Source organism: Dipodomys spectabilis, unplaced genomic scaffold (genome assembly GCF_019054845.1).
Source record: "Dipodomys spectabilis isolate Male_0828 unplaced genomic scaffold, ASM1905484v1 ptg000125l, whole genome shotgun sequence".
In the NCBI taxonomy this organism is placed as follows: domain Eukaryota; kingdom Metazoa; phylum Chordata; class Mammalia; order Rodentia; family Heteromyidae; genus Dipodomys; species Dipodomys spectabilis.
The window spans coordinates 18,843,036-18,862,348 of NW_024870802.1; the positions used below are offsets into that span (position 1 = coordinate 18,843,036).

The window sequence follows — 19,313 nt, forward strand, 5'->3', positions numbered from 1 at the left end:
TCCTGGACTATGATTCTTCTACTTAAACTTTCCGGATAGTTGGAATGAGAAACATGCACCCACCACACCCAACTTTTTCATGGAGATGGGAATTTTGCTAACTTTTTGCCCAGGCTGGCCTCATACTTCATTTCTCTAGATCTCTGCATTCCCAGTGGCTGGAATTACAGGCATGAGCCACCATGTCCAGCTGTTCATTCTTATTACATGCCTTTGGCGAACTCAGTAGCACTATTAGGGAGCAAAGAGAAGAGGAAGTCAATAATCAATGCCAATATTTTCAGTCCTTTCTTAACAAAAGTCAATGGATGACTAGGTTCCAGCAAAACATGAGGAAAGGTCAGTTCTCTTCATAGACTTAACCTTGTGGTGTAACAGCCTGGAGATGGCAGTGCTAGCCATTCCCACTGCATGACGAATGACTGATCATCCCCAGTGGTACACTGTGGACAAGAAAGGCTTGTTAAGACAGGCATTGGTAGCTTACATCTGTAATCCTAGCTACTCAGGAGGCTGCTATCTAAGGATCGTGGTTCAATGCCAGCTTGGGCAGGAAAGACTGTGAGACTCTTTTTTTTTTGTCGTCATGGGGCTTGCACTCTGGGCTTGGGTGCTATCCCTCAGCTCTTCAGCTCAAGGTGAGCACTCTACTGCTTGAGCCACAGCGCCACTTCCAGTTTTCTAGTGGTTTATTGGAGAGCCACTCCCGGTTTTCTAGTGGTTTATTGGACTTTCCTGCCCGGGCTGGCTTTGAACCGTGATCCTCAGATCGCAGCCTCCTGAGTAGCTAGGGTTTCAGGTGTGAGCCACCAGCACCTGGCTGTAAGACTCTTATCTCCAATTACCCACCAGAAAACTGGAAGCGGCACTGTGGTTCAAAGTGGTAGAATGTTTGCCTTAAGCAAAAGAGCTCAGGGACAGCGCCCAGCCCCTAAATTCAAGCCCTACCACTGACTGACAAAAAATAAAAATTTAAAAAATAATAATTAAAAAAAGAATGATTGCAATGGTATATGATAAAGTTGAAGGCAGAACACTGAGGAGGATCTTGTACTGTTTTTAATCCAGGGTCATTGTAACGAATTACTTTTTATCTGAGCACCAGTGGCTTACACCTGTAATCCTAGCTACTCAGGAGGCTGATATCTATGGATTGTGGTTCAAAGCCTGCCTGGGCAGGAAAGCCTATGAGACTCTTAATTCCAATTAGCTACCACAAAACTGGAAGTAGCACTGTGGCTCAAAGCTAGTCTTGAGCAAAAGAGCTCAGGAGCAGTACCCAAACCCTGAGTTCAAGCCCCATGACTGACAAAAAAGAAAGAAAGAAAGAAAAGAAGGAAGGAAGGAAGGAAGGAAAGAAAGAAAAAAAGAAAAGAAAAGGAGGGCTTGTTAGAATCTTCTCTGAAAACCTAATCCACTTGTTCATGAATGTAGATGTTGCACATCTCTGTAAAGTCCATTTTCAGTGCTGGACTGTGAAAGAACTATGTATGTGCCACATTTGTGTAATGTATGTGTATTACTAACTCAGGGATCTGAATAGCGTGCACCTGGTCCTAACTTAAGGGAGCCATTGCAGGGGATTGGAGGTATGTCCCTCAAGGACAGAGTCATGACTCTGGAAACTTGTGCCATTCCCCTATGAGATCCTCCCACATGGGAGTACTTAACAAATGAGTTCAGCACTCTCACAAGAAAAGTGAGGACTAAGTATCTGGCTCACACTGGACAAGTGCTAGCCAGTTAACCAGGACATAGCTACATGGCTGTCTCAACAATTACCTTCCAATTCCAGTGCTTAAGCAGCATGTCAACTGCACTCAGCAAAATGGCTTCTCCAAGGACAGTGCATGTATGTATGATGAGAAAATGCATGGAGCTGCCTGGGACTGGGGAAGCTTGGATTTAAGGACTCAGAATTCTACTTTCAGATTCTTTCTATTAGGAGATTTTGGAGTGAGCGGTGATCCTTGAAACAAATGGGACTGCTTACAATCTAAGGAAGAATCTCCTATGTTGTTTAGGTATTTTGACTCCTGTTGCAGTTCATTTGTAATATAACAGCAAACCCCATCCTTCACTTCTGATCCTTTTTTACATGAAATAATAAGAAAGGAGGCACAAGCAAATTCATCCTTCCCAACCTTAAAATTTCATAAACTTGTCTGGAGCTTTTAAAAATATGAACTATTTAGCTGCGTGCTGGTGGCTCATGCCTGCAATCCTATCTACTTGGGAAACTAAGATCTGAAGATCATGGTATAAAGCCAGCCTGGGCAGAAAAAGCTGTGAAATTCTTATTTCCAATTAACTAGCAAAAATCTGGAAGCGGAGCTGTGTGTGGCTTAAGTGGTCTTAAACAAAGAAGCCAAGTGAGTGTACAAGCCCCAGCATCGGCATACACACGTAAAAATCTGAGCTTTCCTTGCCTTTGCAAGTGTTTTGTATAGCCAAAAATGGATGTGAATAAACAGTCTCCAAATATCTAAATTCAGAAACCACTGAACATGTGAAAATGCTTTTGCTCAAAAGGTAATACTTATCTCTCCAAAATCTCAATTCACTGTGATTATTTAACCCTTAATCCTGCTTTAGAATGAATCTAATAGAAAGAATGGATGCATCTTTCTGTCTTTCTGTCTCTGTTGGCAACTCTGTCATGACAAAAGTCAGTCTGGAAATACCAAAGGGCACCTGACAGAGGCCTGTGGGCCTCACATCCAGCGGCGGCAGGAAGTACCACAGTGAGAAGCTGGAAATGAACTTGAAGTCAGGATTTCAGGAAGATGTTCGAGGTTACATTTCCTCAAACTGCTCCAAAGGATAAGCTCAGCTAATGTCCCAGCAGATATCAAAAGAAAACTCAAGCCCCGTTATCTTCGCTCTTCTGTTATCTCCTACCTATATCCTGACTGAGATCAAGTGCAAATTTCTCCACACAAAAATTCTAATGGAAAGATTTGGCCAGGGAGAAATTTGATATCTGCATAGTAGAAACATTTTTAATGGATGAGCATTCACTGAGTGCTAGAACAAAGGCATGGATGAAAATTAAAAAAAACTTCCTCACATCATAATATTGCAGTCATCATATCTTGTGGTAGGGGAGTCCTTGAAGGAATAGGAATTTAAGCAGGCCATGCTTGAGGAGCTAAATGGAATGGGAGATTTGGGGTATGTGTTAGCAAACCACCAGTTTATCCAGCCCCACAGAAAACATGCCACAGCAGGGGAGCACCTCTAAGTCTTACATTTGAGTCCTGTGTATAACTTTTCAGTATATTATCAGAGGAGAAATCAATAAAGCATGTTCAATGATGAGATCATTTTTTACTAGGATAATTTGAATAATGCACCAAATGTTAATAATTTTTAAAAATGCTTTAACAACAATTTTTCTCTTTCTCTTTAAACTTAATGTTCTCTTGAAACCCAATATCCATGTGACTGGTTATATGGTTTGTCCTGTTGCTGAACATACCAGCTGTCAGAAAAGGTAACTATTTATACATTCTTGCTATATTTTAGAGTCATAGGGCCAAGGGAGTAGCTCAGAGTTCGAGTGTTTTCTTAGCACATGGAAAGCCTTTGGTTCGATCCTCAACACACGAATATATTCTCTTCCTATAATGTATATATATTCACATACACCTACATATGTGGGGAAACATATACATGTACATGCATATACAGTCATATATACTTAAGAGTGTACATACATCTGTTATCACAGATAAGAAATAGCCTTTCTTGTTTCTGTTTCTCCCCTTGCCTCATACTGTACAGGAGGCTGTATTGCAGATGACACACGTGTTTTTGACAATATGACTATTTCCAGGGCAGACTAAGATAAGCAATGATGAAAATCTACTCGTATTATAAATCCGACTGTGAGCATAGTGGCACCTACCTGTAATCTCAGCACTTGGGAGGCAGGAGAAGCACTTGAGAAAAAGGATCTCAGATTCAGAGTCAGCCTGGGTCCATAGTGAGTTCAAGACCAGCCTGACTGCAAAAGTCTCTGTTAGAAAATATTCCACAGGAGCCCCATATATGATTCCTTATGAGATTCTGAGAGACTCAGGATTTGCTAGGATGATGTAGGGGAATCTGGTCTAAATAGACCAGAATGCCTCTCTATTTCTGTTCCACATTTTAAATGTCTCCAGGATCTTTCTCTCTCTCAGTCAGTATCTCTCAATGAATGACTTGTTTGATCTCAAAATCAACTCTGCAATGCAGATAGCAATAGTTATTATCTCATCCTGCAGCAGAAGAAATTGATGCTCAGAGTGGTTGAACAACTTGCCCACACTAACGTGGTTTATAACATAAAGTATGACTTACAACATAGGATGGACTTTGAACGAAAACCAGTTTTTCCAACTCAACTAAATGAGTTTCCTATTATAATTCCTTGCTAGCTAAGAAAGATAAGGAAATGAGATAATAGAAAATACATATTGGAGATTTTATTTTTAATGTATTCTGTGGGTGTAAATGTCAACCAGCAGAGTGAAATAGATTATTGAATGTAAGAAAACATCTCAGCCAGTCAGGGACATTGAAGACCCACATGTTTATTGGCTGGCGAGGGTTGTTTCTCCTCCAGCTTATGAGCAGGATTGTGAATGTTTTGTCCATAGGGCGCATGTACCAAGGTGCATTCTCTCACTTATTATAAAGTCTGAAAAATCTTTTACATAACATAGGAATTTTCCTTTCAGAAATTGGAAATCCATATCATAAATAAAGACTTTTCCATTGTGATGTATCTTTAGGAGGAAGAAATCGTTGACTGGTGGAGTAAATTTTATGCTTCCTCAGGGGAACATGAAAAATGTGGACAGTATATTCAGAAAGGCTACTCCAAACTCAAGGTACCTGGACCTATGCTTCTTTGGGTGGAGGAACCAGAATCTCTTAAGATAGGCCCCAGTATGCACACAACCCTGGGTTTGATCCCAGCACAGAAAAACAAAACAAAACAAAACCCAAACCCAAAAACCACTGAAAGGCTAAAAGACTAAAAAGGGAAAAAGCCAGGAGTAGCTTTGGCCTCTCAGAGCCCTCTTGCAACAGGCTTGGCTTCACCAAAGTTCTCAGGCTTGAGGACAGCTGTTGAGTTATGGTTGTGTGACTTCCACTTTGGTTGGAGCTTGTGGGCATCTGGCAGAGAACTGAGAATGGGTTGGTACCATACTAATTAGATCAATGAGTATCCAGTTTGGCTCAGGAAGACCCAGAAGTCACAATGCCCTGTGCAAAGCAGCACAAGATGAAAAGCAGGCCAAATCCAATCTATGGTTATAGATATTAGTTTAGTAGCCTCCGGCAGAGATGAGGTCTGAGTTGCATCCATACCACAATTTGTTTACCCAGCTCTCCTGAGGATGTAGCTGCTACACACATTCTTGAATCAAATGGACCCATTTTTATTTCTCTTAGGTAAATACTTGGTAATGCAACTTCTGGGTCCTAGAAAGTAGGAGACATTTTTCAAAGTAGCTGAATCATCCTACACCCCCACCAGCAATGCGAGAGTTCCAGTTGCTTCATTCACATCCTTATGTCCATTTGGTCAGTACTGACTTCAGACTCCTGCAGCCTAAGGAGACATTCAGAATTGGTTCTTTGTTTTTCTCAGATATATGACTGCGAACTTGAAGACGTCACAGACTTTGAGGGCCTGACAGACTTCTCAGATACTTTCAAGTTGTACCGAGGCAAGTCAGAGGAGAATGAAGACCCTTCTGTGGTGGGAGAATTCAAGGTGAGTAAGATGTGTGTTCATCCTGATTCAAATCCACTTTGGTCCTTTTTTTTAATTTGTTTTTTGAGATCTGTACACAATCATCCTGCCTCAAAGCTCCCAAGTGCTGAAACTATAAGCATGCACCATCACAGCTAGACATTCTTATTTTCTTTATAGACCTATGGTAAAGGAAAAGCAAACCCTGGGGCAGGAACAAATCCTCCCGCTCTTCACAAGGAGGGAGTGAGGAGAGCCGGAGCAATGCAGGCCATTTCTCAGTGTCTCTTCCTCTCTGCCTGCTCATGCCAGTGTCTTGAACTCCGGATTTCAACTTCCCCAAACCCTCTCCTGCTCCCATTCCACCGCCCTCCTGACTGTCCACAGAACCATGCAACAACTTCCCAGTCCATTGTCTTGACCATCCTCCCTGGAACCAAATGCCATCCTGGGTCTGGATGGCTTGGAAACATCAGTTGGGTTTCCACAGAATCAAGTCTCAACTTCTCCCAAAGGCAGAGCTAGCCTTTCACAAGCATGTGTCCCTTGTGTCACCCCTCTCTCAGGCACCCCACCCTCCTGTTCCAAACACACCCTGTCCTCTCTCTCACAGCTTGGAGCCTTAGGACAGGCTCCGCTTCCTACCCTAGAAGCCCTCCCTTTCATCTCTGTGCTAAGTCCTACTCATGCTCTAAACACCAGCTCAGATGTCACAGTGTCAGGAGTTCCTTGGTTGCTTTAGGGAGCATGACTCCCTCTGGGCTCCCACGGGTGTGGGCTCACCTCGCTGTGAAAGTACCTTCTACATGACATGGGTTTACATGGCTGCCTCTCCCTCCAACCACACTTGGCAAAGCCATGGCAGATAGACTGTCTCTTCCTCATCCTTTGTCAATAGTCAACGTGGCTCATGGCTCAGGGGATTAGACCTACTTGTGGTCTCAATCCTTCCCACTCCAGCTTCCCACCAGCAATCAGTCAATCAACAAGGGTAGAAGGTGGAGCTAATTTAGCAGACTTGGGCCAGACTATATTCCTTGAGGGTCTTTGATTCCTCCCACATAGTAGGTTTTACTTGATGTGTCTTCCTGGGTGCAGATGGCTGAAACAAAGACCCATGTGTTCTGATCCCAACTGTGGTGCTTGCCTTTGTATTGAAGATGGTTTTGAGATCAAATGTACAGACTCTACAACTGGCCTGCTGGCATCCTCATTCTAAAGACATTTGTTGTGCCCCTAACTAGATGTACCAGTTCCAAGTTAGATTCTGGTAGAAGAATAGTGATCAAAGCCTAACATTCCCCACCCTGAGGAAGCTGGCCATCTAGTGAGGACAAATTAATAAATCATTTCAAATAATCAATGCTGGTACTGAGGGGTTAGAGGAGGATGGGCAGGACACAGCCACACCAGGTAGGCAGGGAGGTGTTGGCAAGACGTGACACCTTGCAGCTAGGATCTGAAGGCTGAGCCCATTCTCCTGAGAGTGGAACAGGGTATACGGGGCTGATAAGGAAGACAGGAAGTCATCTCAATACCATATTTGGCTTATATACCTCTTTCAAAGGAAAGGCTGCTTTTCATCCCTCCTGGCCACCAGAGTGACCTCTCCATCTTGCCCAGCTCATTCTCTGCTTCTTTGGATTTCTCATATAATTAGTTTTGGCTGGGCACAGGTGGCAACTCCCACCTAGAATTTAGCTACACAAGATGCTGAGATTTGAGGATTGTGGTTCAAAGGCAGCCTGGGTAGGAAACTCCATGAGAATCTTTTCTCCAATTAGCCACCAAAAAGCCAGAAATGGAGTTGAAGCTCAACTGGTAGAGTACCAGCTTTGAGTAAAAATTTTAAAAACCTAAGGGACAGAGCTCAGGATCTGAGTTCAAGCCCCAGCACCTGCTTTAAAAGAAAAAAACATGTTGAACAAGGTGCTGGTGGCTCATGCTTGTAATCCTAGCTACTAAGGAAGCTGAGATCTAAGGATCATGATTTGAAGCCAGCTGGGGCAGGAGAGTCGTCGATACTCTTATTTCCTATTAATCATAGACAAAGCTGGAAGTAGAGCTGTGGCTCAAGAGGTAGAATGCTAGCCTTGAGCAAAAGGCACTCAGGGTCAGCGTCCAGACCCTGAGTTAAAGCCCTAGGATTGGTAAAAAAAAAAAAAAAAAAAAAGTTTCTGGGCTGGGAAGGTGGCTCAGCGGTAGAGCGCTTGCCTTGCATGCTTGAGGCCCTGGGTTCGATTCCTCAGCACCACATAAGCAAAAAGAAAAAAAAGCCGGAAGTGGCGCTGTGGCTTAAGTGGTAGAGCGCTAGCCTTGAGCTGAAGAGCTGAGGGACAGCGCCCAGGCCCAGAGTTCAGGCCCCACGACCGGACCCAAAAAAAAAAAAAAAAGTTTCTTTGGAATCCATTTCAATCCATCCTTTTCCAATCCAGGAAAGTCATCTCTCCACACCTGGAAGTGGAGGGCATTGCCCAGTCCCCAGGGCCTACCTTATGAGTCATATGTGCATCTCTCTCTTAGGGCTCTTTTAGGATCTATCCTCTGCCAGATGACCCCAGTGTGCCAGCCCCTCCCAGGCAGTTTCGGGAATTACCTGACAGCATTCCACAGGAATGCACAGTGCGGATTTACATTGTTCGAGGCTTAGAGCTGCAGCCCCAGGACAACAATGGCCTGGTAAGCATTTGGTGTGGGGCCTTCTACTGTAGCAAGGTAATTACAGTCTTCAGCCTGGGTAATTGTGTGTTCTTTCTTCTTGGGCGTCTGTTATCTCACTAAGGGAAAGATACTCTATCATAAACAATGCTTTCAGGAGGGGTGTCCCAGTGAGAGTTTACCTGAGAGCCTGCAGGTTCATCCTTCTCACCTTACCCTAGTGACCTGGGACACGGCTGTTTCAGTCATAGGCCCCTCCCCACCTGGTTACCCACACAGCTGCTCTGAAGGCTGGCTGCCACCCAAAGGGCATGTCCCTTTCTTTAGGTACACGGTGTCACCTTGTCATTAGTTGGGAGTGGGTATGGAAGCAAGTTGAGTCAATCCCAGAAACTGAGTTGATTTTGCACTTGAGGATGACATAATATCTCATCTGTCTTGTCCTGGCAGTGTGACCCATACATAAAAATAACACTGGGCAAGAAAGTTATTGAAGATCGAGACCACTACATTCCCAATACTCTCAACCCAGTTTTTGGCAGGTAATGTACATTTTTATACATTTTTCTGTCATTCATTTCTTTACAGATTAGGTACTAAGGATATATATATATATATATATATATATATATATATGTGTGTACACATATATAGACATATACACACATATATACATAATATATTATCAATAATATATTTGTATATATGAAATGGGTGCCCAACCCTGTTCTAGGTCCTAAAACTATGATCATGATTAGACAAATATCCTAGTTGGAGAGGCAGTAAGAAATAGATAAATATGTAGGAAAAATGGTTTTGTCAGAGTGAGTGCCATGGGGAAAATAAGTCACAAGGTTAGCTTTTGTAAGCAGAGGTTTGCTCTGAGCCCTAGCAGAGTCAAGAGACAGAGTTTTATACGAGGCCTAGAAGTCTAAGTTCAGGAATTCTGTGCCAGGAGAGGATTTAGCCAGGTGAAATGCAATCTGTTTTGAATCTAGTACATTTTGTTTCCGCAATTTCCACCCAGTGAATAGATTACTGACTCTGTTATTCAACCAACCCATCAAGGGGACAGAAAGGGAGGGGTAGGGTTAGATATTTGGCTTCATGTATCTTTTTTCTCCCCTAAATCCTTGAAGTAGCTTTCTTTTCTTCCAGATCATAGCCTAGGACTTACTTTGGATCTGTTACATTTGTTCATCAGAACCATCTCAAGTGACTGTTACGTAGGCTGGCAGTAACTAAGCTGCTGAGCACTTCCTGTGTGCAGACACCATACCTAGCCATCTATAGAAAACATCTCCAAAATCTCACAGTCCAGTGGTGTGCTATTAGTATCCCCATATTACAACAGAGGAAAAACTGAGGCTCTGAGAGAATCCATGCCTAATATTCCCTGATCAGGGGCAGAGGCCAATTTGAAGTCTAGCCATCTGAGCCCAGTGTCTATGCAGCCTCAACCCTGAAGTCTGCTGCTGCTGCTGCTGCTGCTACTCTGCTCTGACGATCGCCGTGTCAAACTTATTAGCAGGGCCGGGCAGGGTGTAACAGCCCAGCCCAGCTTCCAGGGTGAGACCACAGGGTTCCCAGAGCTGTCACCAAGCTTGTAAGTGACAGAACTTAGCTTAGGAAGAAATTCCTGACTTGGAGCACCAAGCTTTCCCAAAACCTTTGGTAGTGTTTCCTATTTGTAGAAAAGCCACCACTTGGAGAAAAGTGTTCTTGGTTGAAACATTAACACAAATAGTGCTTTCTCCCCAAACTTTGCAGAGTGGGAGAAAGAACATTGTGTATTTGTTTGCCAGGTGGCTTTTATTTGTTGGTTTGTGTCATTATGCATGTTCTGTCTCTCTCTGTGTCTCCTGCATATGCATGATCTTTGTCATGTGATCAGTCTCTTAGGTTTGAACCCACGGTTCTTAAACACAGGCATGGAAGGCCACACACTCACCCTTCAAACCTGCATGTACACACACACACACACACACACACACACACACACACACACACACACACACACACACACACACACACGGGAGTGTGGGGAGTGGAAGTAATCCTCTGGCTCTGCAATATGATCGTTTTCCTTTTCTTCCACTGATCCAGCCTCTAGGTCTAGACAGGAAAAGGCACGCAGGGCAGGAAGCAGGGCTCCATGCAAGGAAAGCAGGGGAAAGCCAGCTTTAAAAGGAAAACGGCCGCCCTGTCTGAATCACTCGTCTCAGAGGAGCCAAGCACAAGCTTAATTAAGTGGCAGGAAAAGTCTTGCTGGAAGCCACCCTGCCAGGAAGTGATGCTGTCAGCTCATCCAGCCAATGGCTGGCGGGCAGACGGATGTGCTGACTTTCCCTCAGCCAGCAAGGTGGAGCCTAGGAGCCGGACTCTGCCAAGGGAGTACAGTAGCTCCAGTTCATGGCTTCAGGCTTAGGAGGTGGCTTTCTTCTCAATAGTAATTTGGGGAGGGGCGGGGAAGGAAGGGAGGGGGAGGAGAACTCCAAGACAGGAATTTGGGAAACAGCAACCTTTTCTTTGTGCTTGACCATCATAAGAATGGCATTCTCCAGCTCATAGTCAACAGAGTATCAGTGTCTCATAAAAGATAAATTGATGTTCCAGGTGGAGAGGGGAGAGGGGTTATTTAGTCGAACCAAGGCACCGAGGGTCAAAACAGAGATCATTGCAGGACTTCTCAGAGCCCTGAGTTTGTCCAGCAAAACTCAAAAATAGAGGCTGGAAATCAAACGAACCAAAGCCCATGATGGAGCCAGAGTATATGGGAGACCTCTGCATATCACACCATATTGGTGACCTCCATCTAGGCACCTCCCCTTTCCTCCTGGGATAGATCGAAGGTATTCCCTTAGCCAGGGGTCTACTGAGACATGGCAGGGACTAGAGAGCTGTGAACCAGGGTTCTTGTGGTTTGCTGATCTCTCTGGGAGGGAGGGGGTGGTGCTCAGGATCCTCGGTTGATAGGTATGTGATAATATTCAAGTTAATGATATTATGATACTTTATCATCATCATCATCATCATCATTCTTTTGTTGGTTGTGGGGCTTGAACTCAGGGTCTGGGTGCTGTCCCTGACCTCTTTTGCTCAAGGCTAGCTCTCTACCACTTTGGGCCACAGCTCTACTTCTGGGTTTTGAGTGGTTAATTGGAGATAAGAGTCTCACGGGGACTTTTCTGCCTAGGCTGGCTTTGAACCGTGATCCTCAGATCTCAGCCTCCTGAGCAGCTAGGATTACAGGCATGAGCCACCACCACCTGACAATACTTTATTATTATTGTCAAATGTTTCCTATATAGTTCTTTGCTTGGTTCTTACAACAACACAGATGGTAGGTATAGTTACCATTTTATAGAGGAAAAAACTGGACCCAGAGAAGTTAAGTACCCTAGAGTCCACAGCCAGAAAGCAACATAGCTAGAATTTGAACATCGGTATTTAAGCCGATAGCTTTCTCCTGAGCAAAGTAATCTCCTTTTGTTTTATTACTCATATGTATCAAGTCTCTCAACTTTCCCTGGATGCACTAGCCTGAGGTTCCCACTGCCTGGGAATTCTTTGTGTGGACCTGAGTCTTTTGTGAGATACCTGGATGGATGGTGGAAAGTCTAACCTGTTCCTCTCCATTTAGGATGTATGAACTAAGCTGCTACTTACCTCAAGAAAAAGACCTGAAAATTTCCGTCTATGATTATGACACCTTTACCAGGGATGAGAAGGTTGGAGAGACCGTGATTGACCTGGAGAATCGCTTCCTCTCCCGCTTCGGCTCCCACTGTGGCATCCCTGAGCAGTACTGCATGTGAGTCGTTCTGGCCGTGAGTGGGGGCCATTTGTTTCCCTAACACTAAGGCCTTCTTTCACTGAGACGTTGCTCCTTTCAGTTGGTTAAGTGACTTGTTAACTCATTCATTAAATTTTTTTTGGCAGTCCTGGACTTTTGACTGAGGGTTTTTTTTAACTCTCTGGTGTTCTATCACTTGAACTATGTCCCAAGCCTTTTGTTTTTTGCTTTTAGTTTATTTTTCAAGATAGCATCATGCATGTTTTCTCCAAAGCTGGCCTTGGACTCTGATCCTCCTAGTTACACCTCCTGCTAAGTGTTTGTGGAGTCTTAGTAACATTTGTTTTTAACGTGATTATCTAGGAGCCAGAGCTGCCACATTGCTAGCTTTATGCCATAGTCTGTGTAAATGGCAGCCACTGGAGCAGTATGATGCCTTGCCTAGGTGGCACTGGGGGAAATTGTCAACCAGCCTCTCCCACTGGATGTCAGGGACTAGGGTCAGCAACATGTGATGGCAATTCTCTGCCCTCTGGAAACAGCTCTAGTCCTCCAAACTGATGAATTTTGTGGTGTCTCCCTAGCCCTGCCTGCTCTCCAGTGGTTTCCTAGGTATCTAATGAGATAGAGCTTGCAATTTCTGTTCTATGAGTTTGCCCTCTTATGACTATAGTGATCTGAGTGAGACTTCTTGTCTTACAGAGAAGATGAAAAACAATAGCCAGGTACTAGTGGCTCATGCCTGTAACCTAGCTACTCAGAAGGCTGAGATTGGAGAATTGTTGTTCAAAGCTAGCCAGGGCAGGAAAGTCTGTAAGATTTATCTCCACCAAAAAGCTGGAAGCAGAGCTGTGACTCAAGTGGTAGAATGCCAGCCTCGAGCAAAAAAGCTCAGGGATAGTACCCAGGCCCTGAGTTCAAGCCCCAAGACCAGCATACACACACATACACACACACACAAATAATAACAATAACAATAACTTCACACACACAAATAATAACAATAACAATAACTTAAAATGATGATGATGATGGTTGGCTGAGACAAAATCATCTGGACTTTAGGCCTCTGAAATAGATTTCTAGGTAGAAGGGAAGGCATACAGCACATTTCCTGTTCCCCTTACTCTGGAGTACCTAGAAGAAACTGAGTACACATGTGTAAATCTAAGAAGAACACATGACACACAGTAATTCCGGGATGTGTGATACTTTCCCCAGCTCTGGAGTCAATACCTGGCGAGATCAGTTGAGACCAACACAGTTGCTTCAAAATGTAGCCAGATTCAAAGGCTTCCCACAACCCATCCTTTCTGAAGATGGAAATAGAATCCGATATGGAGGACAAGACTATAGTTTGGATGAATTTGGTGAGTACACAGCAGTGGATTATAATCCATTCTTTTTTACTTTTTTTTTTTTGTCAGTCATGGGGCCTGAACTCTGGGCCTGGGCGCTGTCCCTGAGCTCAAAACTAGCACTCTACCACTTGAACCACAGCAGCACTTCTGGCCTTTTCTGCTTATGTGGTACTAAGGAATTGAACCCAGGGTCTCATGCACACAAGGCAAGCACTCTACCACTGACCTACCAAACCTATAGCCTGTTCTTAGTACTGCATTTAGGGATAGGTGGACAGAGCCAGGGTGTTAATCATACCATACAGGACCACACACAACAAAAGCCACACCATAGCAAACTTCTATTGTCTTGTCAACTGTCAAAGTGGACACAGTTTCTTGACTTACATTTCACTTAGAGATTTGAACACCAAGTTCTAATAGCTTGTTTCTGTGTGATACATAATTAACTCAGAATTTTTCTTCCAAGTTTATTTCAGCTCTTTTCTTAGAAACCTCAGGAATGCTGGTTGGGGTAAGGGAGGGTTGTCCAAGAGCCTACTATGTCCTCATCTTGCTCATATCAAAGGATGGGTTCTTATTGTATCCCACCCAATCACCTGGGATGTACCACCATTTCTGACACATAAGCATTTGGCCACACTGTGTCAAAGGTGGAAATCCACTTCACAGGGCATCAGTGCTCTGTATTTGGAAAGGTGAGGTAGCATCATACTAGCCCTGAAGGATGTGTGGGAAAGCTACACACCGACACCAGAGAACAAACTTGCTTCCTAACCCTCAACTTGACGCTGACATTGTGAGAAACTAGGTTCTCTCTTTCCATCTTGATGTGGATTATGTCAAACCAGGGATGCAGTTCATTGGTAGACTACTTACCTAACATGTACAAGGTACTGAGCTTGATCCTCAACACTGCACACACAAAATATTAATATTAATACTAATAATAGTATCAGGAGGACTTAGTCAATCTCAAGAAGAATTAGATATTTAAGAACCGTTGGTGCTGCTCTTATGTGTGGACTTGAATATTAAGGGGGAGGCATCCTAATCTAGTGATAAAGGGTATCCCAAATAATAAAATTCTAAATCTGTCCTGAGGATTTTTCCAGTTACTATTTTAATATAATAAAATATTCTAAGCTGGCACAGGGGCTTACACCTATAATCCTAGCTACTCAGGAGGCTGAGATATAGGGATCTCAGTTCAAACCCACCTAGGCAGGAAAGTTTGTAAGACTCTTATCACCACTAAACTACCCAAAAAAACAGAAGTAGAGTTGTGGTTCAAATGGTAGAGCCCTAGCCTTGAGCAAAAAGGTATCCAAGGACAGTACCCAGGCCCTGAGTTCAAATTCCAGGACTGGCACAAAAAATACAATACTCCAAAACTTAACAACTGAAGGCTTTTTGGGGGGGGGGGGGCGGGGAGAGGGTGTCTGATATCAAAGAAAGACTTAGCTGAGCAGTTCTCCCTTAAGATTGCTTATAAAGTTGCAGTCAAATGTTGTCTGGGGCCACAGTCACTTAGAAGCTCTGCTGGTGAGGGCTGGCAGTTGATGCTGGTTCTCACTGAGGCTGTTATTAGAGCACATTATCCCTGCAACGAGTCAATCTCTGGGTATTCAGGCTTCTTACAGAATGGAGCATCCTAAGAGAACTAGGCAGGAGTTTCTTGGCCATATATGCCTAGCCTTGGGACTCAAACTACCTCCTTTCTCCCTTTGTTAATGTTTCATTAGCTCTCTAGATTAAAGAGAAAGGCCACAGAATCCACTGTTCAATGGGATAAGTGAGAATTTGGGGCTCATATCTTTAGACTACTACCCATATGCTAGTTGCTATAACAACTAACCATCTAAATTTAAGTGGCTTAACAACTGACAAGTTTCTCTCTCATTAATTTTAGACATTGTTAGATGCAGTGTCATCTAGGCCACCACTGCTCATTCTTACGTAGAGAACTCTGAAGGTGGCCTCTGTCTACTTTGATCACAGTCTGAGTTTTCCCTTCTCTTCTAAGCCCTTCTACCTTCAAGCTCTGCCATGATTCTGCACAGACATCTACAGTTTTTATTCTTCTCCACATCCAAAAGGGAAAGGCACATGGGGGATCCTATATGGGAGGGACTTAGGGGCCAGATGATACGTATCTCACCTCCAATCTTGTTACAATCTAGCTGAATTTGGTCACATGGCCATTTCTAGCTGCAAGGGAGGCTGGGAAACAAGCTGACTGCAAGTCTGTGCCACATAAATAGACTGGTTTTTTGTTTTGCTTTTTGTGTTTTTGGTTTTTTACCTGTTTTAGTATGTCTAGTTCCTTTGTTATTGGCAGTCCACAAGTTGGATGTGAGTCTGGGTGCTGTTTCTATCCCTGATTCCTTTGCAAGTTGAGGTTCACATGCTGGCTGTGCCTATCTGTTTTTCAACATTTGGAATAAAATGCAAATGAAATGCAGCCAGGGCAAACTAGCCATTCTATTTCTGACTGTCCACCCCGTTTCAATGTCATTTTCCATTGTAGAAGCCAACAAAATCCTGCATCAGCACCTTGGGGCCCCCGAAGAGCGTCTTGCCCTTCACATCCTCAGGACTCAGGGGCTGGTTCCTGAACATGTGGAAACAAGGACTTTGCACAGCACCTTCCAACCCAATATCTCCCAGGTGAAGACCCAGGCTTTGAAGACCCATCATCTACACTCCAAATGTAGACAAAGATTTGCCTCCTGAATCATGCTTAATGCTTTTAGATACACAAGCAGCAGATGTGAGATGTACATTGGCTTCATCTCAAAGAGATTTATTGTAAGGGTGTTCAGGGAACTCACTACATGCCAACATGAGATTGTCTATGATCCAGAAAAAAAAAAAAACTTGAACCAGGGCCTCCTCTTATCTGTTATCTCTCCTACTTTTCTCCCAGAGTCTATTTAATCTTTTCTCTTGCTGTGTGTGATCACCTTCCTGTGAGCCTCAGTGCCATGTTTGGGGGTTATATTGTAGCCCCACCTATTTCTAAATGTAAAAGGATTGTTTGCTTCAGCCTCCAAGTTGTCTACCAATGAACTACCAGTAGCCAGAAAAGTGGAACTGGGGAAAGTGACTGAGTGATCTTGACTCGGCTCAAGGAAGATGTGCTATCTGAAACTGAAGAGTCACGAGAGCAGGCCACAGTTCCCAAGAGGGCAGATCATAGGGATGATGCACCTTGTGATGGGGACTAGCCAACTCCCTGGAGATGGGGAGCAGTTTTCAGAGAAACAGTGTAAGACATAGCCAATGCCAAAATACTCAACATGGAAGATTGTTGTAATGAATAATTTGTAGGGCAGGTCAACAAGGATTTGGATTCACTAGGCATAGGAATATGAATTTTAACCAATACCTGGAGAGGTTCTGATTGAAGATGGCTGGGGTGGTCACACTTCAAGAAATAGTAATCTACCATATGCAAATATTGTTAACCCTTACTTTAAGAGTATAGGCACAAGTTACGACTAAGGTATAGCCATAAGTGACCTGATCTTACTAGATCATTTTAGTACTTCTTGTTTTATTTTGTGTTACATTTCCATTTCTTCTCATTCTGATTCTTCTTCCTTCCACTAAAGAGCCTACTCATCCCTTCTTTTCCCTCCTACCCCTCACTTGTAGGTAGAAACTCAATATATGACAAAGTAAGGAAGATTTCTCCCTGGGAACCCACCAACCTCCCATTACTTCTGTTTACAGCATTAAACACAGACTGTGGCTAGGTTTTAGAGACACCTGGACGCCTGATGTCCTGAAGCATGCCTGATGTATTGTAGAGCCCTGAGCCCTGAGATTAGTGGGAAGAGAGTCTGGATCATAGTAAAATATATCTCTTTTCAAGAGCTCCATGTAATTCATTTAGATAGCAATGCATTAGGAAGCCAATCTAGTGGTTTCTTTGGCAACCTTCTGAAAAGACCAGTCTGTTTGTGTCTGAAGTCAGTCTACAGAACATCCAAAAGTAGTTTGGAGACTATAAATTGGTTTGTATGGTTGATATAGTTTCAAAAAGGCATTTTTAGCCTGTCTGAAAGAACATTCCAGTTAGATGGATGGGTTCAGTTCATTGCAGCCAAATAGCTGAGCAAGGCTTCACCAAGATGGCGGCACTAGTATCCATCCACACCCTTGCCCTTCCATGAGCCTCCTCCTGGGTGGTGGTCATTGGGTAAGTGGATGGCAGGGAATTCTCACTTTTTGGAAACAGTAACATTCTTATCATTGTTTCGCTCCCTCCTTTGAAAGTGTCATGTTGTATGTTTTTTCTTTACAAAGAAAGTTAAATACCATTTAACTGATTGTTTTTAATCTTGAGGAAAATGGAGAATCTGTTGGGTGTCATATTACTGAGAGTAGGCCTGTGATGATCATTAGAATGACAGTATAAGGACTGTTAGAGTACAAAGGGCCAAATTATAAATTTTTGTGAGTGTGTGTTTGTGTGTAGGGGATGGGAGTTGCATTAGCAATGGGATTCCCCTCAGTTTATTAACCAAGGAAAGCTCAGGCTGTAATTAAAGTGGGCACAGGCCACCTTCAGAGACTCTTAGGTAAGAATGGGCGGTGGATAGCCTAGATGACATTGCAGATATGAGATTTACCTTGGCTTGCTCTTCTACTCCACCAACTGCTTTCCATAGGGACCTAAACATTAGCAAGCCTGAAGAAATAGTTTCATTTAAGCACTATGATAGAAAGTTGTGATTTATTCTACCCATAGAATAACTTTAGTTCTCGTTCCATTTTTTGCTGGTTTAGGGAAAACTTCAAATGTGGGTAGATGTTTTTCCCAAGAGTTTGGGGCCACCAGGCCCTCCTTTCAACATCACACCACGGAAAGCCAAGAAGTAAGTAATCTTGGGATTCTGCTGCCTAGGCTTGGGACTTGGTCCAGTGCCAGAACAAAGTTTCTTCAAAATATACCCTTTTTAGGTATTACCTGCGAGTGATCATCTGGAACACCAAGGATGTCATCCTGGATGAGAAAAGCATCACTGGAGAGGACATGAGTGACATCTATGTCAAAGGGTAGGAAGAGCATGCTGGGAATGAAATAGATTCCCATTCATTGTCAATGTTTTGGATAGCCACTGTAGGTAGGATTCGTGGTTATTTGAAGCTATTTTATGTAATGGATGTGTTCTGCATAGGTAGCTTCAGGAAAATACAAGGTAGGCTTCTTAAATCAAGCAGGAGTATTTCATGACTATGAAAATTGATTAATTATTTTCCATTTTTATTTTTAATAATGTAAAATTTCTGAAGTTTATTAAGCATATTTGTTATTGCTAAGACTTTTCAGCCAATATAGTCTTTTCATTCCTCTTTGATAGTTTAGAAAACCAGACTTAGAAACACACTAAAGCCTCCAGAATTTCTTTTTACATTCATTTCATTGCCAATAGCCAATGTTCCTGGATATCAAGAGACACTGACCCTGACAGATTGCCCCTGATATTGACAAAGCACCTGCATCAAGTGAAAACATCATCATGGTTTATTGCTTGTTCTATTCAACACAGAAGTCTGTGTTGATGCTCATTTTTTGCTGTGCCTCAGATGTTGAATACAGTACTAAGACTTTGGAGTCTACTATCTGGGTTGGAATCCTAGTGCTTTTCCTATTACCAGAGGTATACACTCAATGATCCTCTTCTGTAGACCAAGGACAATGAGAACACCTTTTTCCCAGGGATAGCCAGAAGAC

General features: G+C 43.3%; 1 protein-coding gene across 1 annotated transcript in view; it reads left to right on the forward strand.

Moving 5' to 3' along the window:
- The window catches only part of Myof (myoferlin), a 133,778-nt gene that overhangs the window by 101,336 nt on the left and 13,129 nt on the right, over positions 1-19,313 (forward strand). The window contains 10 exon segments of the mRNA XM_042689201.1: positions 3,485-3,496; positions 4,782-4,880; positions 5,648-5,773; positions 8,276-8,431; positions 8,861-8,952; positions 12,054-12,224; positions 13,428-13,576; positions 16,098-16,237; positions 18,365-18,453; positions 18,539-18,634. Of these exon segments, the coding sequence (XP_042545135.1) occupies positions 3,485-3,496; positions 4,782-4,880; positions 5,648-5,773; positions 8,276-8,431; positions 8,861-8,952; positions 12,054-12,224; positions 13,428-13,576; positions 16,098-16,237; positions 18,365-18,453; positions 18,539-18,634 (1,130 nt within the window).